The sequence below is a fragment of the Melitaea cinxia genome, chromosome Z, assembly GCF_905220565.1.
Source record: "Melitaea cinxia chromosome Z, ilMelCinx1.1, whole genome shotgun sequence".
Classification (NCBI taxonomy): Eukaryota; Metazoa; Arthropoda; class Insecta; order Lepidoptera; family Nymphalidae; genus Melitaea; species Melitaea cinxia.
Genome location: NC_059424.1, coordinates 2,322,128 through 2,347,586, shown reverse-complemented (window position 1 = coordinate 2,347,586; position 25,459 = coordinate 2,322,128). Strand labels below are relative to the sequence as shown.

The following is a 25,459-nucleotide window of genomic DNA, read 5'->3' as shown; positions in this document are numbered from 1 at the left end:
TGGCGTATAGTTTAGAATTAGCTCATAGTAGGAAATACATCCGCTAACCCGCGGTGAAGCGGCGTTGCGAATTAAGCTCCGATCCTTCTCCTGTACGGAAAAAGAAATCTATGCCTAGCAGCGGGATGTTTCAGGCTGACTCAATCAATAACTTAAAGTTTAGAATTCAATTAGTTCATATTTCTATTCTGTACGTTCAAACTTTACTTGCTATATTTTGTACATAAGAAATAAAAATATGCTGTGTGGCTACGGCATCAAAGAATACAGCCACCCCCTCTCTTCCCGTGGGTATCGTAAGAGGCGACTTAGGGACAACACAGTTCCACTACTACCTTGGAACTTAAAAAGCTGTCCGATGGCGGGATAACCGTCTAACTGCTGGCTTTGAAATACACACGCCGAAGACGGGCAGCAGCGTCTTCGGTGCGACAAAGCCTATGTCCAGTAGTGGACTGCGTAAGGCTGCTGTGATGATGTGATGATATAAAAATAACTTCTGCTTCAAGAGAGAGAATACGTCTTCGAATTTATAGCAATATAATTATACGGGTATACTTCGGTGTGAATATTTTATTTATTTGGAGATTTATAATCGTTGTTTTACGATCTTTACTCACACTCTTAAATGTATTGATTTTTAGCACTAAACCGCTGTATATAGGTTTCGCCGATTATATACAGCGCCGTTTTGTGTAAAATATCATGATACTGTACTCTTTAGTTTACTATGTTGGTCAATAATATGACAGCCTTAGAATTTTATTGAGAACATAAAAACAACTACACGAAAGCCAAAGTAAATAAAAAATAATTGTATTGTATTTGTTACATATTTGTATTTGTAATATGGCATTGATAATAGTGTAACTATGTCATTGGGAATAGGGTGTCGAAATATGGATTTTCGAAAAAAATTATATATGTAAAATAAAGGCTTTGTAAGCTCTATGATCCGAACAAAAATGTTTAAAACTTTATAATTTATCTTTTTGAGTCTTAATTTAAGTGACGAGGAATACATATTTTTAAAGATTTCACCAAAAAAAATATAATAAAATAACACCTGAGGGTCAGAAGAAGAAGAGTATTCAATTTATAACTTTATTTTAAATCATCAAAATCATTCGAACACGAATATATGAAACAGCATTACAATAATAAAACCATAGTTTACAATACTTTGACATGGCATATTTTAAATATATTTCCAAAGAGTAGTATATAAAAACAATTCACGAAAACAATAGCAACAAATATCTCATTTATTGGCGATCTCTTGTAAGTTTCTCTTTGCTTTTGCGACGTAATGTATTTGTCTATCAGCTCTGTATGCCGCCGGCGTGGTCGGAGAGATTAATTTCTATAAGGCCGGGCAAATCATTCCTTATATCAAGTAATGGTTTTCTGTGTCATTTCTCCGATAATCGAGTTTATTCATTATTCTTGATGTGTACACAAACGGGTGCTCGTTTCGTGATTCTGTTATTACTTGACTATTGTTTAAACACGATACAATTACATACGAACAGATGATTATGCCGTTCGGTTTGTTTCATCGAAAAATAACAGAAAAATCATTACAATCTTTTTAATATCGATATTTTAGATTAGTAGCCGATTCACGTTACGTCTTTGTTGTGATACGATAAAATAAAAAACCACATTCTTTTAACTGGTATATTGATACAGCGTATTACAAAATGTACAAATAAAATTTATTCATCAACGCTATAAATAATTTCGTGTTCAATTATTGAATAATACAAAAGAAACGGTCTTCAGATCAGAAAATATCTTTTTTATAATTACTGTTGCGACTGATTAAACTGAAGCACTAACATATAAAGCAAGTATCCTCATGGACAGCGATCGGTCAGCCGTTAATAACATTTTAATACAATAACATCAATTGGAATCTTAATCAGCATGACGTAACAATAGCCTAGCTACATATCGTTTGTCACCGTTTAACATAAACGGAAATTTGTCAAGCCAGAGGGAGAAAGCACGATTCAGATTCCTGTTCATTCAATTGACTCGTTACTTATTACGAGTTTCACTATCATTTCATACGATTTAATATAGGAAAAAGCTTTGACATCGTGTATACGTTGTAAAGTGTATTTAATAAAGGATGAATGTTGTATATTTTCGAAGTGTTTGTATATTTTAATCAAGTTGTAATGATAGACAGATCACACCTTTACAGCGTACGACGCACATGCCGTCACGACGATTACTTATCACGCTTTCGCAACACACAACTACTTTATTTGAAACTTGCAACAATTACACGAAATTTAATAGTTCAGTAGACAGACAAATAAATTTAGTATTCAGGCAAGCGGGGATAATGTTTTCAAGTGTTAAATCTGTAATTTGATCATGCTTTGTACTGAGGTACAACTACGAGCGAATTTGTGGATATAGTCAACAACTAGATCGGTATGGATTACAATTGCTATTTACTGGGTAAAAAAAGTAATCAAGACATCACATCGAGTACACATTAAATAGATAAGCTTCATTTCCACAAATATTACTTGCTACCTATTGTGACACGGACAATAGTTACGATCATATCTTGTAGATGCAACATGCAGGGAAGATATTTTTTATTTGTTTGTGTGCTTCATATTCGAGGGAATCGAACGATTCAGGGTCGAGATAAGTTTCATTTATAAAAGCGAAAAATAACAGCTTCTTTAACAGATATATTAGAGAAAATTTTTGTACTAAATCTTTATGTAATTTCTTTTACCTTTTAATACTTCAATAAGCGGATTCGCCACTTATAATAAGTCTGTTTTTGCTGCGATTAATTTAACTTTATTATTTCAATAAGATATTTATTTCCTTGTAATAAGTTCAAATTGTAATTTCATGTTATTAATACATATACTAAAACTGCAAAAGAAGTCGAGTTCATCTATAAAGACATCTATATATATATGAAGGTTTTTTTTGGGACTACTTTTTCAAAAGTATTAATAAATAATTAATTACTTTTTTTTTAAATGTGTAATGGACAACGGTGAAAAGTGTAAGTTGGTATAACTTTTAATTTACATTCGCGTAAACAACCTATTCTGGTATCGTGATCAAAAGGAATCAGACGGCAACTTTATAAATGCGTGACTTTCAATGCACATACGAACAGATTCGTAATGATGTTAATAGAAAACCTTTAATTTAAACAGAAAGTATATTTCCAGTTATATAAATTTATTAATAAATATATATTTAATTTCAAGTATACCAAAAAAATGAAACAATTTCAGAGAGACCGAAGGTAGTAAACACGCATGCAACAGGATGTATATCTAGAAGGGCTACAGGACACAGAAAGTAATAACGAATACTTTCACACAAACGTGCAGTACACACACACACTCACTACGTACTCGTATCATCGTAAATGTGGCGTTAACATTTCATCATACTCAATACATGAGTATCTTACTTCACGTATTTAATATTTGTAAATGAAAAAAAAAAAACATTCTATGTAACATGTAGAGAGAATAGATTTAAAAGTATCTTTTGAAAGGCATTTCACAAAATTCTAAGAAAAATCTAAGTAAATATTTTGTAAACATCTAGGATTTTCTTTTCTATCTCATCAAAGGCAGATAATCAATATTCATTAGACAAACGTTGCAAAAACGATATTTGAATACCTACGTAAAATCATTAAACATGTCAATATCTTCCGATAACGTTCGAGTAGTGAGTAAAAAGTAATTTAAAACGGAAGCTGGCCTGAGAATTATGTGTTCTATTATCCGTTCCGGTCGAGAGTGGGTTCCAAAATTGCAAAAATTCAATTTTCTTCTTTCTTGTTTACTTAATATTAGGCCCTAACATATGATATTTTCGTTTTTATCGTACTGGCCACTTTGATCTCTTTAGTTAAGAATTCCAAATTCAAAATACAGCTATTTACTCATGCATTCCCGTTTCGAAAACCGTATTTCCTTTGTTTTTTCCTCTTTTGTTTTTCATCTTTTGGTCACTCAGTTTACAAGATGGAAAACTTGAAATATCGTGTTATTTACGAGTACGAGTTCCATCAGGCTTCTTACGTGGCACCAGTGGTGCAGAAACGGCTAGAAGGGTTAATGATATGTATGGCTGCGGTATAGCAAAAGAAAACACAGTGCGTTTTTGATTCCATCGAAATCGTTCTGGAAATTTCGACCTGCAGAACAAGTCCTGTGGACGACCGGAGACCAAAGTTGTATTGAAGGCTATTGTGGAAGGGGATTACAAACCACGTCCGAGTCAGATGCAGGCTGCGGTATTAGTGATAAAACTGTTTTGATCCATTTGAAGCAAATTGGGAAGGTAAAAAAGTTTGAAAGGTGGGTACCTCAAGTCTTGATGAAGCAAACCGACAAACGCGCTTAGGATGAAGCATATTGGGAAAATAAAAAAGTTTGAGAGGTGGGTACCTCAAGTCTTGATGAAGCAAACCGACAAACGCGCTTAGGATGAAGCATATTGGGAAGATAAAAAAGTTTGAAAGGTGGGCACCTCAAGTCTTGAGTGAAGCAAACCGACAAACGCGCTTAGGACTGTTGCGTTACATTACTCAACCGGCACAATGATGAAGTAATTTTAAATTGAATTAATACATGTGATGAAAATGGGTACATTGTACGATAATCGGAAGCGCTCATCGCAATGGCTGAACTCTGGAGAACCAAAAAAAGTTACTTGTGAGCGTTTGGTGGTCTAGTGCCGGTGTCGTTCACTACAGCTTTTTTAAATCTGACCAGACGATTACGGCAGATGTCTATTGTCAGCATCTGCAAACCGAATGTGGTGCTGGAAATGGATACTACTGAACAGCTCGTTGCTTTACTGTCCAGAGTCTCTATGTCGAAAACTGTTCTTTCATCAGGAAGGAGGCACTCAATGCTCAGATATGTTCCGCATTAAGAGGCGTTCGGCACGAGACAGGGAAGTATTCCGGTCTATGCTGTATTTAACATATATGGGGGGTAAATTATTCGGAAGACCATCTATAACAGGAAGAATGAGTTTCCGTATAGATGGAAAGAGATTATCTAATCTCCGATATGCCGATGACACCGTTCTTCTGGTAACATCTATGGAAAACGTGAGAGAGCTATTCCGTAGACTCGAATAAGAAAGCGGCAAAATTGGATTCGCAGTGAACAAGACGAAAACAAAGTGATGATAGTGGACCGGGCCGGTAAGCTTGCAAATGTCACCTGCAACGTAAACTGGCAGTAATATCGACCACTAAATGTACCTAGGCTTCAAATTTTGCAATGACGGCTAAAGATACAATGATCTGTTTAAGCAACATCTGGAAGAAGAGAGGAATTGGTATCAAAACTAAATTCAGATTGATACAAAGTTTGATATTTCCAATCCTCCTGTATGGGATAGTGACGTGGACCATCTTGGCCCGAGAAATGCAAATTATCGATGCATTCGGGATGTGATTCTGGCGGCGGATGCTAAGAATTCCACGGACTGCAAGACGCACTGATGCCTCGATTCTGACCCAAATCTAAATAAAAACTCGTTGTCGACGAGCCAACAAAGCATTCCCTTCTATTTCGGACACACAATTCACACAGAGACAATGAAAACTTGGAAAAGCTGATTGTCGTAGGGAACATTGCGGGCAAAAGATCGCGCGGCCGTTGACCAGCAAGATAGACGGATTAAAGAAAAGACTCGGCACCCAATCTCTACACTGTCGTAAAAGACGCGCTGGACAGGAACTGGTGGAGGCAGATCATCTTCACCAGATGCAACCCTGATGGTGATCACGATCCGCTAATATGAGGGATCATCTCGAGAGAAAGAGATATGATAAATTGTTTAAATAAAATATTTCACTGCATATATGAAAGAAATCCTGTATATGTACCCCCTTTGAGTCTTTGAAACCCACCTAACTTTAATGGAGTCAATACCATATAGAAGACAGGCTGAGCGGTGAACTATCTTTTTCTAACTTTCTTGCTTTTAGTTTTACAATTGTCTAAAGTCCGTTGGATTTTAATTAATCTTTCATATTATCTTTATTGTTAACGACTAAGAAAATTAATTTATATGACCTTCGAAGTCTAGACAATTTTTTTTTTGAGAAAAAGTTAAAAAGAAAAAGTTACTACGTTACGTTAAATCGTTAAATAAAATTTTTCTTGGATTATGTATAACAAATTCCCAATTAATTAAAACAAAAACCGTTTGATAAAATCTTAGCCACATGTGTCTGCTAGATTTACGAAAAAATGTTAAATTTAAAATTTACTTTGAATTCTTGTGGTATCTAAACAAAAAAAAATGTGATTTTTGTTGATTTTTGATTTTTATTATTGCCTGTAATAACAGGTAGAAAATAATCAATCGATTTCATGGTTTGACCTTACTAAATTTTCGTCGATCTAGCAGACGTATAAAGTAATAAATATAAACTTACCGTTCTCGTCGTCGGCTGGCAAGGGTCCGACGGTGCCGAAGAAGCGCTTGTCGAGCAGTTGTAAGAGCTGTAAAGCGCTTTCGTGCACCGGCGCCCTTGGACAGCCGGTGCACATTAGCGTTACGTTGATTATGGCCGTGTAGTGGTCGCACGGGTACTCCCTGGACGAGAGAAACGTTGCATCGTTTAAAAAAATAAATAAATACATTTTAACCCTTAACTATATATTTTTTTTATAAGAACTTTAAATGTGTACACATCAAATCCCTGGTAATATTATAAATGTGAATGTAAGTTTGTTTGTTACGCTTTCACGCGAAAACTACTTAACCGATAATCATTAAACTTTGTACACATATTCTTGAAAATATTGGAAGTAACATAGGAGAACTTTTTATTAAAAAAAAATCAATGCGAGCGAAGCCGCTGGTAAAAGCTAGGAATAAAATATTTGTTAAATCAAGCACAACACGATTTTTTAATATTACTAGAATATTGTGTTAATATATTTCTCCTTGAGACTTGAAGATGCAAAGTATAAATTAGACGACACATGATACGCCATTACACAATTTTCCTATACAACGTTTATAGCCTAATTTTTTATTACTTCGAGAGTATCTTTAGCTGATTAATTTCTCGGAAATAAATACACACATACAATTTCGTGTGAAAATATATTGGTCAAGGAATAGGAAAAAATATTTTCTTAATTACTAAAAAAAAAACAAAAGCTATATTTGCGTGACTTAGTCAAATTAGTATCAAAAACCAACAGTCTAATCCTGATTTGGAAATCGTAAGTATTCATGATTCTAAACTTTCTAAATCAACAATGATAATTATACATGTCAGTTCATTTGTTTTGGTCTTGTAGTTTATTTGAGTTATAACTACGAGTATATTACTCGTATATTGATTTCAATTAATTTTTTTTTAATTTTTAATTTAAATTTTGTTTTATACTTTTTATATGTACACTTATTATAATGTAGATTTTGTTAAGTTGTTGATACAACATTAGGATACATTCACAGACATTCTGTTTTCCATCCCCACTTTTAGTCCCATTGGCTCAAATGGCTCGACCGATTTTTTAAAATATTTTTCATTTCTTTTTATTATTAATTTTGTAAAGTGAATGTGATGCTATTTCATTTGGTACTTGGGTCAATTTACTGAAATTCGGATTTCCATCGTCATTTTCTCCCCACCACATATATTTGCAGAGATTGGGTATTTTTTCCACTTTTACCCCCCAGAGTTTTTTCAGAGCTCAACCGATTTTCATTGAACATATTATTTTGTAATGTGCACGTAATGCGCTTTCATTTGAGACATATTATATATATATTTGGAGACATTCGGTTATTCTTCCACATTTTCACCCTTAACTCAACCGATTTTCAATCAAAAAAAAAACACTCGCCCGTAACTCACCTTTCATACAAAAAAAAAACTAAACTGAAATTGCTTCATCCGTTCGCGAGCAACGGAGCCACGGACAGGCAGACAGACAGACACGTCAAACTTATAACACCCCCTTTTTGCGTCGGGGCTTAATAAAAATAGGATTTTATCTAAGTACTGCTGCAGATTTTTAATTTACTCTTTCCAGGGTATGACTACTGGCAACTACATAAAGGCACGGCCACCACATCTATACAAATAAATAAAATTGGAGTGTCTGTTTGTAATATTAAAATAAGCGCTTTTTACTAAATTCATATGTATGTATACACGGTACATATACCAAAATTACATTTTTTATAAAATATTTCTCTCTGTCAGTTTATTCCGGCTCATCTCTGAAACGGCTGGACCGATTCTGATGGGACTTCAACTGGCAGATAGCTGGTGTAATGAGGAGTAACTTAAGCTACTTTTATTTTAGATATTTTTTTTTATAACTGCGAACTGAACAATAACTATTTTTATAATTCTACGCGGACGAAGTCGCGGGCACCGCTAGTATAAAATACCGTAACAAACCGAGAAATTAATACTTAATTTACACGCTAATAAACCGCGTTATTCCATAAAATAAATCAATTTGTTTTTCGTCAAATCAAAACAAAATGAGACATTGTTGTTTAGATGTTCAATACCCTGCTCTACCCTTTTAAAACTAAACTTACAAAGCTACTCAATTACATGACCCCATCGGTATCACCCCATCGTTTAATGGAACTGGAGAGGGTGTTTTCGAAAACAGCGGACAGGTATATATAGCTTTATACAAAAAATCTAATCTTTGTAGCTTTGTAATAAAAGTAACAAAAAGTGGTCGTGTGCGAATTGATTACGAAAAGTGCCGTACCACGTGATACCACATTTTCACGCTTCAGCCTGTAATATCCCACTACTGGGCATAGGCCTCTTTCCCCATGTAGGAGAAGGATCAGAGCTTAATCCACTACGCTGCTCTAATGCGGGTTGGCGGATATATTCCCTACTATAAGTAACGATTGCTATCAGGTGTACATGATAACAACCGGGACCGACGGCTTAACGTGCTCTCCGAGGCACGGTGGGGAGACCCACAAGGACTGCACAAACACCCAGACCACGGCAAACACCTGTATGGCCAATTCAAATGTTTGTCATGTGCGGGGATCGAACCCGCAACCGCCAGCGCAACAGGTACAATCCATGGCTGTAACCGTTGCGCCAACGCGACGTCACATTTTATGCCTATCTAATTATAAATTCTTCTTGAGGCTTTTACGTGACACTCAAACGGATGAAGGAAGAGCGGTATAAGTATTGCGAGGTAATGTTTATAACTGCATCAAGGTAAATAAATAAAAAATATATATTTCATATATACATACACGTGGACGTCTGTTCCTAAGATAAGCAACTTAGCGCTTGTGTTATATCATTTGATATAGGCCAATTGATATAGCTATATTTTTATTCGATAAAAATACATATATATAATACATATATCTCTATATATATAACAATGAATATTTATCTGTATCTCCTTTATAGAATCGTAAACTATGCATTTGATCATGTCATGATCTTCAGCAAAGTGTTGTGGATGAGCCCACAAAGTTTTCTGAGTTGGTACGAACGAAAATAAATAAATAATAAAAAAAACCTAGCAACGCGCGCAGGGTACAACTAGTAAATAAATATATATAACTATGTCACACCTAGCCTCGGGTAGGAATGTGTCCCACAACTCTAGGCGTAAAACCAGGCGATTACAAACTGCGCCAACGGGCTAGTCAAGTTAAGCTTAGTTTAGTGTTGTTCCCTTCAATATATGCACATTGTACTGTTTCTATTTCAAAATTAAGGCCACGCAAGGCGAGGAAGTTCACTGGTCGTATTCAAGTCACGGACACAATACCTACCATCATTGCCTCAAGAACACGCTGAGTGATTGAGATATTTATTGTTCATAGTTAAACTTCACTTTCCTAAAGATTTTTATACATTCAACTAGCTGACCCCGCAAACGTTGTTTTGCCAAATATGTTATTAACCCCCTTAATCCCCCTCCCCTTATAACTTAGGGATATGAAAAATAGATGTTGGCTGATTCTAAGATCTACCCGATATGCACACAAAATTTCATTAAAATCGGTCCAGCCGTTTCGGAGGAGTATGGCAACTAACATTGTGATACGATAATTTTATATATAAATATGTTATATTTTAATTTTTGTCACATTTTAGATAGCAAATAATAATAGGGTTGTCCATTCATGGAACGATGTGTGGTGTATAAATGACAGTTGATATCAAGCGTAGGGTCCTTATTCTAACCTTAGCCTAACTTCTGGATAGTTAACTTTTTAACTAAGCAAGTATATTTAAAAAAAAAAATCTTTACCAAGTTCACATTTTATACATTAAAAATGAAGCTCATTTTATTCTTTATATCAATACAGTAACAATCAGCCCGTAGATAATATAGATAAAACTCTACGTAACTGTTTCCTATGTGGCGTATCAAACATTTACAAACTTTTCATGTTTCATATTTTTTTATAAAAATATTTTTTGATAGATGTCAAGAATTTGTATTTTGAATTTTTCTTTACAATTTATAAATTTTATTTATATTTCGCTACGTGCACGTTTTTTTGGATTCTATTGTAAGTATATTTTGATACGTGAACATTGTTTTGTATTATTATTTTTCTTTAATAATAGGTCGGTGGAGTTATCGAATATTTTATTATTCTTCACTCGTTAAATAGCTCATTCGCTAAAACTAAACGGTCAATAAAGCAATATGTAATGTAACATTAGGGGATCTCTGTCAACTCACTTGCATATTTGTATATGCGACAAAACAGATCCAAAATCGATATTTCTATATACTTAATGTATATGATATTTTATACCAGTAAAAGCAGCAGTTAGCATAGTACTGACTGAAGCATATCACGTATTATGAACAATACTATTTACAACCTAAATATACGATTATTCCGATACGAAAAACACAATTTGTATTTTGGAGATATCTCCAATATACGTAGTAGATATTAACTTTACAGTAATGAACTAAAAAGACCAGTTCTTTACATATAAGTCAGCCAGTCAGTCAGTTCAGCCTATTGTAGTCCACAGCTGGACATGGGCCTCCCCGAGTTCGCGCCAGACATCCCGGTTTTCCGCAATCCTCATCCAGCCTACACCGGCATCTTACGTAGATCGTCGGTCCAACGGGCCGGAGGACGTACACACATATAAGTGTATTAAGAAAATTATTTGCTAACTAACTGAGTATAGCATTTTCACTGTCGTAGCTTTGTATTCTTTAGGACTTTTGGAACAAATATAACTTACATTATAGTATATTTATTTCGTCGTGTAACGAAAATTAGCCTCGATTTATCATATTTGTGTTATTTAAATGTATGGCTTCCTTTGAGAGTACGAATTATTACTTTAATTACTTATACAAAAATAAGAAGCAATAGCGAGTTCCTAGCTGTTTAATAAAGCAATGTAAGGGACGATTCACAAATAAACACAAAAACGTGCCTTATCTTGAACTTGACTTCATTACTTACTATTACCAACTGCATGGATATATCTATATGTCGGATTAGTATCCGAAAATTAAAACATGTATAATTGATAAGTACCATACTTGAGATAGTTAATAGAGGGTCGACGTAAAATGCAATGATGTGAACATAATATGCACTACATATTTATTTCTTTGTTGCCAGTTATACGGATTTTAGTATCCGAAACACAAATAAATTGTGTTTGCAGGCAAACGAAGAAAAACCGACTTCAATTATATCGACAAGTAATACAACGTAGGTAGACGAAAAAATAGTCAAGTAAATACGCATTATCAAAGATTACTCCAAAAGTTGTAATCTGATCTCGATGAAATTTAAATGTGACCACATGATAAACATCGGCTTTCAATTAAATTAAAAATCATCAAAATCGGTACACCCAGTAAAAAGTTATGCGGATGTTCGAGTTTCCTCTTCCGATTTTCTCTAATAATTTCTCACTTTACTTCAACCTATCGCAGTACACTGCTGGACATAGGCCTCCACCAGTTCGCGCCAAAAAATGGCGTGAACTCATGTTTGTTGCCCATAGTCACCACGCTGGGTAGGCGGGTTGGTGACCGCAGTGCTGGCTTTGTCGCACCGAAGACGCTGCTGCCCGTCTTCGGCCTGTGTGTTTCAAAGCCAGCAGTTGGATGGTTATCCCGCCACCGGTCGGCTTTTTAAGTTCCAAGGTGGTAGCGGAACTGTGTTATCCCTTTGTCGCCTCTTACGATATCCACGGGAAGAGAGGGGTGGCTATATTCTTTAGTACCGTAGCCACACAGTACATAATAAGAGATATTTAATATTTCTTTACTCCTACAACAAATCAATGCGATCGCAAAAAAAAGAAAAGAAAAAAGAAAAAAAAAAGAAACAGAAATAGCCAATTTTTTCAGTTCTAAACGTTTATTCTATTAGAGATAAGAATTGCTACATAAAGTAGTGATGATAGCTGCACTACGCAGATACACTTCATGGAAGCAATTACTACTAGGCGGGAGTTTATCTACGTTCGAATTAGTTGAATGAACACGCTGGTAGAACGTGACAGAGTACAAACTAGGAGATTGTATATAATGCAACGAACTAGCATACATGATCTTCGCCGGCGATGAAAGTTACATCAATAACTACATTATACATTACACATGACACTCAACGAACCTTCATAGAATGAGAACCTTGTAACGGAGGCCCGGAAATATACGAACATAAGCACCTTTGAGTTTGTTATTTAAAAAAAGTTATTGATATTTAAAAAAAATATCCTTTATATATAATTCTCAAAAAAAAAATATATATATATAGAAAACCTCAGAAAGGTCATTGAATACTCAAATACGTAGAGAAAAATAAGTATGAAGCGATATATTGGATACAAATCAGATGTATGTGGTTCGGATGATGTCGGGTCATGCGGCGAAGGGTGAGGTGGTGAATATATGGTAGTGTTACCATGTCGAAAAATACTTCAGATTAAAAAAAAATATATAATAAAAAACAAAACTTGCAGAGCTAGTCTGCCTTTACACTTATATTTATTCTTCAAACATGTTAACGGGCTCGATTAAATCATAATTACAATAAGAAAGCTTTTTTTCTGTTTAATACGATAGTTATATTTTTAGATAAATCACAAGGTTTGTAAATCTTCGAAATTAAAAAGAAATTGATAATATCGATTTAAAAAAAAAACAATGAATTATATATTTACCTCTAGTAAATGTATATGTCAGTATAATAAAAAAAATTGTTCCATACTTTTTAGTACAACTTCATTTCAATAAAACTGAGATTTCATGAACTCAAATGTTTCCTTCGCAAAAACGATACGTGCAAAAATTTAACTAATAAATATCAAAATTTGTAAATTTTCATCCAATATAACCTCGCAAGGAATACTACGCAACCTAAGTTACATATATTTTCTTCTTTTAAGGGAACACCATTAATTATGTTTATACTACAAATGAAAAACAAAAAAAAAATGACAAAGGAGATAAAAATTAAAAACATTAATGATCATTACCAATCTAAAAAAAAAAACAGTTTCCATACATACAAACGCAAACACACATATAGGCGCTATATGCAAAGATCTTAATAAAAGCTAAATATAAAAATGTATTTCATACGTCACTGCTATTTCACCGTCGCCCAAAATACACGAAATTCATTTTAAATTAATCCGAACAACGTTTCTCGAATATGAAATGAGATTTTTCAATCATGATACCGCTAATGAAAATAAGGAATCGATGCAATAGTATTTTGTTTATTAATTATTTTCGTTTCAGGGAACACTAATGCAAGTTACGTCATTAATAATTTCAATTATAATACGTATTACGGCCAATTATCTGTTATGAAATAATGAAGAGCTTACATTACGCATGTAATGAGTAGAATTTGTATGCAAGTTTTAAAATATATATATTTAATCTGTTTCGAAATGTCCGATTGGCAGTTTTAATGTTTCAAGTCTTAAAAAGTTTAAGCCAGGACAACATTTTAATAATTAAATTGCTGTGTAGTTACGGCGCTAAGAATATAGCCACCCCCTCTCTTCCGGATATCACAGTTCCACTACCACCTTGGAACTTAAAAAGCCGACCAATGGCGGGATAATCATCCCACTGCTGGCTTTGAAACACACAGGCCGAAGACGGGCAGCAGCGTCTTCAGTGCGACAAAGCCAGCCCTGCGGTCACCAACCCGCCTGCCCAGCGTGGTGACTATGGGCAACACACATGAGTTCACGCCATTTTTGGCGCGAACTTGTGGAGGCCTATGTCCAGCAGTGGACTGCGATAAGCTGAAGTGAACATTTTAATAAAAAAGTATTTCAAATTTTGCTAAAACGTACTTTAGGGCAAATATTATCCAGTATAGGTTATTCATAATGGTTTCAACGGATATAATAAGTTGGAATAGTGATAAATTTTGATATCGAACTAAAATAACAATATATTTTTATTCATTTTTTTGGATTTTCATTTTGTTACTTACAAATTATATAATTATACAGTATAGTGGTCGAATATACGTATGTATAATACAATGTCATAAGTATGTACCGAATTTCGAATTTTTCGATGTAAAACTTCTTTATCCCCGCGTGTGACCTGGGGAGTAAGCTGGTGAATGCGTGACGAGAGCGTTACGAAAAGTGTGATCGAGCGAGGCGAACGGAAGTTGAGAGAAAGACATAAGTTAGTGAAGATAGAAAGAGAGAGAGTTACGTTTCGTAAGTTTTATTTCAGTCGTGTGGTATAAACCACACTCGTGTTTTATTCTTTATGTCAGCCATGTTAATATTTATTAAAAATAATATTCATTAGTAGTTAGGAAATCTCAAAAAGGCATCTAATAGTAACCACTGCATTCATTTTTAAATCAAGCTCTGTGGCCACAGAAACATATTGAATTTCTAGGAATATCACATATTACTCAGCGTCTGAGAGTATTTCAATTTGAAATGTAAATATTTCATAGAGAATTTTTGCATTAATTAATTTGATTAGTTGCTCTGTAGGAGTTATTATTTCTTATTCTATATTTTAATTTAATTTACTGAAGGGAATCTGTCTCTCTTTATGCAATAACGTTGTAAAAACTAATGACCTATTTAACATTAATTTATTTAATTACTGTTACATAAATATATGTAATTACTATAAGTATACGTAAATAGTTATTTTAAGCGCCACTATACCAAATAACTATGAATTTTTCTGAAGTACTATTGTATTAGTAGTAGTTATTATATACATGTTTATTATGTAAAATATCTCAAAAGACACTTATGTTTTACCACCTACTTTATACCACGGTAAAAAGATATGCTGTAAATATACCCACTTATAGGAAAATTATTTAATCCGTTTAATTCACAAAAGTTAAACTTCAATAAAAGGATTAAACTAAATTTTGGTATTGCTTTAGCCTGTAATATCCCACTGTTGGGCATAGACCTCTTTCCCCATGTAGGAGAAGGATCAGAGCTTAATCCACCACACAGCTACAATGCGGGTTGGCCACTTATAGTAGGGAATACATCCACGACCCCACAGTGGAGCCGCGTATGTCCAGCAGTGGGATGTAAGAGGCTGAAACAATCATGAGTAATATTATCAATTGTTATAAACTAACCTCGCACTGAAGATAGTCGCAAGCGCCATGAAACAACCGTCGGCAACCCTCGGCGGTCCGGTGAAGCATTTGTCCACGGTCCAGTCCAGCAGTGGACCGATGTCTGGGTTGCAGTCCAGTAGGAGCACTATCGTCTCCCTAGCTAACTCGTATATCTGTACCAATGTTAATTAATATAAGTTATTTAATTTAATAAGCTTTGTAAAAAAATATCAATAAAAACTTAGGTATCTTATAATTAACGTATAAAATAATATTTGTCATGTCATTATTGAACAATTACAATGTTGGTACAAAACATATGTTTTTAATTAAAATGAATCGCCAAAGTGTGTAGCGCAAGACTCGAGAACGGCTTGACCGATTCAGCCAATTTTTCGTTCAAAGTTTGTTAATATTTTGTACGAGGTTCGTACGGAATGAAAAATTAGGAAAATTGAGAAGAAAATTTCAGGAAACGTAACGATTATTTAAGCTTAGCTCGTTTGAGAATACGCATAAAATGACGTCTGTTAGATCAGCTTGTAGTAGGAGAATGGAATGATATTTGTCACGCTCGTCGAAACAGGGATATCACTAAAAATTAGTGTTGGTTTTCGTCGTTATGAAAGCTAACTCGAAACTGAGTGATATACCTTTTTGGGACATTTTTTTTTTACATTTTTGTAGTCTATATTACTGTTCTTGTAATATTTTTTCTATATGTATTTACTTATTAATTATTATTATTTCTATCTGTCTAGTCACTGTATTTTTTTTAACCGACTTCCAAAAAAGGAGGAGGTTCTCAATTCGACTAAATTTTTTTTTATGTATGTTACATCAGAACTTTTGACCGTGTGGACCGATTTCGACAATTTTTTTTTTAATCGAAAGGTGGTGTGTGTCAATTGGTCCCATTTAAATTTATTTGAGATCTAACATCTACTTTTTGAGTTATATCTAATAATGCGTTTTTACTTGACGCTTTTTTCGTCTACCTACGTTGTATTATACCGCATAACTTTCTACTGGATGTACCGATTTTGATAATTCTTTTTTTGTTAGAAAGGAGATATCCCTAGTATAGTTCCATGATAAGTAAACCAGGATCTGATGATGGGATCCCAGAGAAATCGAGGGAAACTCTCGAAAATTCGCAATAACTTTTTACTGGGTGTACCGATTTTAATAATTTTTAATTTAATCGAAAGCTGTCAAAATGTTTGTCATGTGGTCACATATAAATTTTATTGAGATCTGATAACTACTTTTTGAGTAATCTTTGATAACGCGTAGTTACTTGAGTATTTTTTCGTCGATCTACGTTGTATTACTCGTCGATGTAATTGAAGTCGGTTTTTTTTCGTTTGCGAGCAAACACAATTATTTGTGTAAACACTGCATTTTATGTGATGTCCTGAATAAACATGTTTCTTTCTTTCTAGTATACAATAAAAAGGTGTTCTGTCAAAAATTCATCTGTCATATACTCGTAATATTACTATACATTACTTTTTTTTGCTATGTATAAAACATGAAATGTTATTAATTAAAAAAAAATTGGTTGTCAGTAAAGTAGATTTACGGACGATAGTTTAACGTGACAACGGGACAGCGTGACGGGACAGTGACCATAACGCCACAATGAGCGTAACGCTACAATTAGTCATCGTTTTTGTGCATGCAGCTGACGTTCATCGATTTATTCGTTGTCACGTCAAAAAAAAAATCGGCAACATAAGTTAAATAGTATAGTTTGGTTACCTTGTCATTTGTGGAGGATAACATCTCACTAAGCCATGGATACAGCGAACCATCTTCCGCAAGAGCAGCGGGAGCGAAGCAAGGCCCACAGCAGACTAAAGCACTCATCGCCTGGTCAAAAAAAAAGTGCGGTGTTTATAATTTATTTATTTATTTATACTTTATTGTACACCACAACTACATTTTAAACAATAAACACATTTAAAAAACATTTACAGACTGTGAAGTACAATGGGCGGGCTTATGGCTATTTAGCCATTTCTTCCAGACAACCCAAAATAAACCGAAAGATATATCCAAAAAATGCTGTTTAAATTGACTATTCCGCGCAGACGAAGTCGTGGCCACAGCTAGATCAAGAATATACTCAACGAGATTTTTTTTACAAAATAATACTACAGCATAACAATGGGGTATTTTTTTGCGACGGGCGACCATTTGAACTTACGAATAGCAAACCTAATATATTACATAGCATTATTACAGAGTATCATCTGAAAATATCTGCTCAAAATCGAGTGGCCGGACTGCCACTGAGGGAGTACTTCAAAGAACATCACAGCTAAGGTTTACTGATCTCTAAAATTGTTAGAACTTCGGGGGAGGGTCGTGGGTAGGAAGGGTAAGGGTTTACGGTATGTGCTTACCCTCAGGCGGCCTGTAAGTTTATGTACCCTTATGATACAAAGGAAGAAAAATACCTTGAAAATATGTAACCTTTTCTAGCCCTAAAGATACCGATTTACTAGCCCGTTGGGGCAGTGTGCAGTCACTTTGCTTTCTGCTCCAGGGGTTTTGGTTTCGATTCCCGATCCGAGCTTAAGTGTAAATATATGTATTTATCGACATAAAATGTAGCTACATCGGCCGGGTGTCACCCATAACACAAGCATTAAGTTACTTACCTTACCAACAGACGACTGTATGTGGATGTTAAAGATAATAATAATATTATTTATACCCACCTTCAAAGCAGCGAGGTTCAACCGGTCATCGATCTCAGGGGTCTGCGGTTGCGGCTCTAGGGTTCCGAGGTGCTTTGCCAAAGGCCCACACCATCCCGCAAACAAACCGAAGAGACTCTTGCACAATTCCCTTTTCAACAGCGTGCCGTACATCTCCACTGTATTATTGTTAATAAGTATCAGGTAAAATAAATGATATTTTTACCATTTATGAGAAATAACATTCACATAAATATGTATGTTGGGTACATCGCAATACGAAAACAACTCACAGGTGATACTAGAAAAAATATGGAGGTTAAGATCAAAATATCCCTTTTTACATATAATTTATCCATTGAGAGACCTCAAATAGTGCTCTTTAGCTCGAGTGATAAATAAAACATTGGTCTGGGATATGCCATTATTGTCAAACTTAAAATAATGACAAAGTTACAATGCAAATTTTGACGGTTTGCAAAATATATTAAGAGACATATACAATCTCGGGCTTTGTATGGACTTTTTATAACACAGAATGTCATAATGATTTTACACTACAAATTGTGTTGAAGATGTATGCTATAAATATACTAATATATATACTAATGTATATTTAAACAGTCTTTCGGGCAAAAACGAATGTATCGATTGTATTGAAACTTTAATACATAGCTGGTGGTCCAGGAAAGTACGCGGATAAAGTCGTAAAGCACCGGTAGTAAAAAAATATATAATCGTCTACTCAAGTGATTCTTAACCACCGATGGTCGCCGGAAGCGCCCGAAAAGCCGCGAGAGCGCTGTGAGCCCCACAGTGTTCATTTATTCCGATAGTGAAGTATAATATAGTTGGAATATCATAATACATGGAAGATCATAATATAGTTGGAATATATAATATCAGAATATCAGTAGGTATTCTAGATTTTACCCGCAAGCGATTCGTTGTCCGTAGCAAAACATTTAGTCAAATGGTCCCTCCTCACTAAAGTTTTAAAAAGCCACTGGTCTAGTAACCAATCTAGGGTACAGCAGGGGATTTTCTGCTCAAAATATGGAGCAGCCCGACTGGGGTAATTACCTCGAATATACAGAAGATCACAGCTAAATAATACTGTTGTCAAGCAGCGTTGTGCACCTGTGGTGAGTAAGGTGACCAGAGCTCCTGGGGAGAATTTTTAGGGTCGGCAACACGCTTGCGACGCTTCTGCCATTGCAGGCGTCTATAAGCTATGATAATCGCTTACCGTCAGGTGAGCTTTACGCTTGTTTACCGACCTAGTTATATAAAAAAAAAGTAAATAATAAAATAGCAATAGCAATTTACGTGGAAAACTCTTGATGAGTTCAGTGACGAAGTCAGCAAATGTGAGACGTTGCTCCCGTGCCGCTGGCGCGTCTTTCTCAGCCTCCACTTCGAGACACTGTCTCACCCCTTCAAGGTACTCTGTGATGCTCGAGTGTAATCCTCCACTTTCCAACGCGTACGAACTGGAGAATAAATAATAATAAATAAATGCCTCACATTCGACGGCCCCCACCAGGATTTACTCCTGTGTCGGGGGTCAGGAAGCAAACACAATACACAAGCACAAACGCCCAGGCCACGGCAAACATCTTTATGGCCAATACAAATGTATGTCGTGCGCGGGTATCGAACCCTCAACCAAAAGCTTAATTAGCCACTAAGCTTTTTTTACATTTTCATTTTGTTACTTACAAATTATATTAACATATAGTGTAGAGGTCGAATATAAATAATTATGTACTAAATTTCGAATTTTGGAAGCAAGGCTTCTTTACGCACGTTTGACTCGGGGAATAAGCTGGCGAATACGTGACGAGAGCGTTACGAAAGTGTGATCGGGCAAAGTGAACAGAGCACAAGAGAGAGGTGCGAGCACACATTTTCTCTCTTTCTCTCATAGCCAGTTATGTTTCGTAGATCTAAGATAGTGCAGGCCTATTACTAAGGAAGTTTTACTCCAACCGTGTGGTCTAAAGCCAACTAGTTTTGTTTTTTAGATGTAAAATGTCCTTGTTTGGTGTAAACTAAACATATTTCTACTGTGTTGTATTACCTCGTCGCGAAGGTCTTCCTCTGAGCTATGATGAGAAGCATCTTGTTTAGATGAAGTCGTAAAGCGTCGCGGCGTCTACGTCTCCTCATGTTCTCTTGCTTGCGATCGACCGCCTCTCGGAGCAACGGTATCAGTTCTTCGAATAAATCCCTGTAATTAAATACAATTATTAAGGGATTTACAATTATAAAGTTCGATTCCCGCTCGGGATGGATATTTGCATTTGTATATAATTTCTTTCCGGTGTAGGTTTTGGTGTACTTGTTGGAGTGTGTCCCGGTTGTTATCATAGACATCCGATAGCGATCGTTACCCATAGTAAGGAATGTATCCGCCTACCCGCAGTGCAGCAGCGTGGTGGATTAAGCTCGACTCTTCTCCTACATGGAGAAAGATTCCCAGCAGTGGGATATTGCAGGCTGAATCAATTAAGCATTCAGGACTGTTTCTTTATCACCTTTTAGATAATAACACCTAATATATTTCGTTTTGTTTTGTTGTTCATCGTCTAAAATTTCACCTGATGCATACTTGTGATGTTTATCTAATATATAAAATTCTCGTGTCGCGGTGTTTGTAGTTAAACTCCTCCGAAACGGCTTGACGGATTCTCATGAAATTTTGTGTGCATATTGGGTAGGTCTAAGAATCGAACAACATCTATTTTTCATCCCCCTACATGTTAAGTGTAGTCCACCCCAAAATTTTAATTATTTTGTTTTTAGATATATTATTTATTTTTTTATTTTATTCTGATTTGGCGTAAAAAAATACACACAACCCTAAATTTTCACCTTTCTACCACCAACCCCTATTTTTAAATAGCGTTTAGCGGCAAGACAACGTTTGCCGAGTCAGCTAGTTTAAATATATTTATTAATTATTTATGTCTTTATATAACAATATGGTACTAAGATTATTTTAAACATGAAATTCGAATCGTGCTGCCACTTTGTTATAAGAGGATAGTTTTTTTGTAACTTATCAGCTATAAAATTCAATATTCAGACTTTTCAGGACGAAGCTAATATAGAAACAGACTATTTAAAGCTTATTGAAAATAATTTTTCAATTTTTATAATTTAGTTACGCAGTAGTTATAAAGCAGTAGTTATAAACTATTAACATCTAAAATGAGGATAATTACTTTATCTGTTGTTAATTTATCTGAGTTTCCGATATTTCGGTACAATATTCAACGTACTTTATCATACGTTCGTATTTACGCGTTAGTCCTTTTACCCCGTTACTGTTTACCCTAAATAAATATATAATGGAATTACTTGAGAGCGTCCGGATTGATATGTCCACAGGCATATACAGCGGCGTCCCTGACCTCAGGGACCTCACAGCGGGCCAGAGGCACAGCGAGCTTGTGAAGCGACGCGGGAGCTGCGTGCGCGCCGCGAGCTTCCCCTCCACTGCGCTCGCTTAGCGAGTCCGGTGACGAGCTACACGATAAATTAACCAATTACGGTTTGTAACGCCTTTTTATATATAGTAAGCTACCTTTGATATGAGAATTTTGATGTAACTTTTTTTTAAAGAAAAATAAGGGTTTTTTAATAAGTAATTTACAGGGAAATAATTTTAATACAATTTACAAGTTGAATCTTTTCAGTAGTTTTTGAAGGTAGTTCAATACTTTCAGTAAATTAATTTATCAATAATCAAAGTGCGTGCTTTATGTAAAGGTTTTGTAAATCATGAATAAAACTGTATATTAAAATATATATAAAATGTCATTTACTGAAAAAAAAATGAAAGCGATTCAGTAGAAAAGGTGGCTAACGCGCATCTCTATTTTTATTTTTATTGTATGAAGAGAGCTAAGTTTTTATATAGGATCGCGACTTTATCGCTGTTTTGCGATTGTATTGCTATTGAATCGCAACAAAATCGTCACGACCGATTCACGCCGAAGACACGCACTTCAACTATTACCTCACAACAATACATTTAGTTACAAATTTTGATATTTATACAGAGAAAGGTATATTGAACAGCAAACAGAAAGTGGGAACTGATATGACACTACAATTATGGTTTAAAGCGATGACATTAAATCACGACACTAAGTGTGTAGATATAAGCGTGATGTATCCTGACGGTGACATAATATCATTATCACTAATAAATGATATATACATAAAGCCTAGGAACAATTATCACACATAAATGATGAAGCGAAGTCGTATCACCGATGAATATGTTATTGATTAACAAACAATGAATCAAAAAAACTAAGAATGTATATGACTTTACAGATATTAAAGTCCGGGTCCTATATTCAAGAAAAGATTCGTTTTAGTAACCTTTTGTAATTTGTAAGTAAAACGAATCGTTTCTTAAATACAAGAACTGGGTTTAATTGTAACTTTGATGATTTCATCTAAGTCAATGTCCGTATTGACAATTACTTCGCTCGTGCATGACAATGGGTGTCGGATCCAACTCATAAATGTCTTTAGAAACAGGAAAAAGTATTTCTTTTAAATGTATCAAATATATTTTTATTTTTAATTAGTTTAAAATAAGTAATTAATCAGTGTTAACTTCAACAAAGAGTTGCTTTACCTTCTTTAATGTTTGATAAAACAAGCTAAAGAAAATGATGTATAAAAATTAAAACAACTATTATCATACTAAAAACAGGAAATAGCAAATAATAAAATATAAATATTTTCATTTTCAGTCTTTATATTCAAACGATGTATGTCAACTCAACTATTAAAACTACTTTTAATAATTAAATTGTATGAAACGCAGTAAGTGTTTGAAGTACAGTGTGTTTTAATGACAGTCTGATCACCTAAGTTGTGTCTGTAACATGCCAGTCATGCCGGTAACCTAATGAACAACTAAGGCTGGTTCCTATATTCAAAAAACGATTCGATTTTCCATGTACTTTCACAAGAAAACGACTCGTTTTCTCGGAAAGTTAATGAATAAAATCGACCGTTTTTTCGTGTATAGCTACCGGGCTTCAATGTATTTACTGTTGCATAAAGAACTTCAAAAGTTAAAGATATCTAGCTACTCGACTGACTTCCATTCGCATATCTCATTTAAAAATTATATTTTAGGCATATAATAAGCAATATTATATTTATGCGTGTAAAAGTCTGGAAGAAAAGAGTGTCTACTTTAGGGGAACATTGAGACCTCACGACGAGTTTGAAACGTACGACAATATTTGAAAGGATCCAACATTATCTAGTTAATGGACACTGGTGATAGATTTCGTAAATTTTGCCTTGATTTGATAAAAAAATTATTGATATCTAACGGTGGATCCTTTCAATTAATATTTATTTTACCCAAACAGCGTCTCCGGACACGCAGGTAGGAAGAGGGCGCTATCCAGGCAGAACAAAACGTTATACGCATAACAATAAGCTTTAAATTCAAATAACAATTATTAAAAAAAAAAAATTGTCTTTATTTGTAATTTCTTGTGTAGAAAAAGTACCCGTGCTTAGTTGTGTTGAAATAATGACAAATATAACGGTTCTTAATATGTTTTATAGCTCTTGGAGTGTCAGTGCATGTGTTTTAGTTGTAATATCTACAGAATTGTGTATTTAAGTAAAAAAATAAAATCATCATGCGTATAGAAGATAAACTAGTCACATTTCTGATTCTACTGGGATAATTAAGAAAACAAATTTTATTATTTGTATCTTAAAAGTCACTTATAAGTTTATATTTATCATCGAGCGAATAGCTTGAATTTGAAAGATAAAGGATATATTATGATTTAAACATCTTTCAAATTCGTATACACTAACAAACATCTAAATATATGTGGTATAGATTACAAGAGAGCTACGAGGAGTACTGAGTTCTTATGATATTATGAGTGATCACGTTGCGTAACACAAAATGCTGAACCAATTAATGTTGCGTAGTCACAGAAAGGAAATGCACAGAAAACAGCTCGATACTATAACCATAAACAAACCAATGATACGCAGTAGCTGTGCACGGAAACCTATGCGTGACATGACAATGAGGCAGACCCCGACCAGATCAATGGACACAGTCCATGAAGCGATGAGAGAAATGTAACAATCGAACATGAGACGCATTGTCGATTCCGTCTCGACTCTCGGACCGACATAAGTTTAACCGAGCGTCCTAGACCGCCAAGCGAGGGAGGATAGTAAAACGAACACGATATCGGTAGATGCAGGGCCGACGAGAGGGAAGCGACAAGGGCCGTGTGTGAGGGTAGCGATGGAAGGAGCTTATAACCTCGTTCGCTTGTGCTGCCTGTGGGAGCGGGCATAGCTCAAGGGCAGCGTGAAGAAGCCGCCGGGCGCGTTCAGGCTCTCGCTGGACGAACTGAGAGCGGCCGGGGGCACCCAGCCCTCCGCGCTGGACAACACCTCACGTCACTCACACAACACACAACACTAGCGCCGCGTCACGTCTAACCGATCACACCAATCGCCCGACCACGACGGCTTTCAACATATTACACAACAGAGGCGGCTCATCCTAAAGAGCGCTGGTGCAGTGCACTCCCATGAAAATTACATGGGTAATCTTTAATCTATATTTCTTGTCAATACATACTATATTTACATCACATTATTTCTATTATAGCCTGGAGCGCCAGCGATTGCGCTCCTTTGAAAAAACCTCAGTATTATTCCTAGCACTTTATTCAATGAGCGCGAGACATCGACACAGGCCTACGCGTGAAACAAAAGATTTCTTCTTAGAATTTAGCCTAACCTGGAGCGCTGCTCAAGTGTGACGTTGGCAAACCGAGGGTTCGGCCGAGTCGCACGCCGCAGAAATTAATAAGTTATGCGCTGGTACGGTTCTTACGTATAATTATTTTATATTTGTGAAGCTCCATCATAAAATGTCACGAGCCGCCTCTGTTACAGGTTAACTAAAGCTGGCAGATTTTACAGCCACTAATTGTGCTTGTACGGTACGTACGCATACGCAGCGCGAACGTTGAATCTATCTCTTTCAGATGCGGTAGATTTTCCGCGCGTGA

At 35.3% G+C, this 25,459-nt stretch overlaps 1 protein-coding gene across 1 annotated transcript in view; it reads right to left on the bottom strand.

The window, feature by feature from the left end:
• LOC123668479 (protein furry) overlaps nucleotides 1-25,459 on the bottom strand; it is a 151,964-nt gene that overhangs the window by 115,098 nt on the left and 11,407 nt on the right. Inside the window, 9 exon segments of the mRNA XM_045602209.1 lie at nucleotides 6,470-6,630; nucleotides 15,670-15,824; nucleotides 17,416-17,526; nucleotides 18,381-18,538; nucleotides 19,689-19,852; nucleotides 20,443-20,592; nucleotides 21,726-21,893; nucleotides 23,763-23,801; nucleotides 24,700-24,822. Of these exon segments, the coding sequence (XP_045458165.1) occupies nucleotides 6,470-6,630; nucleotides 15,670-15,824; nucleotides 17,416-17,526; nucleotides 18,381-18,538; nucleotides 19,689-19,852; nucleotides 20,443-20,592; nucleotides 21,726-21,893; nucleotides 23,763-23,801; nucleotides 24,700-24,822 (1,229 nt within the window).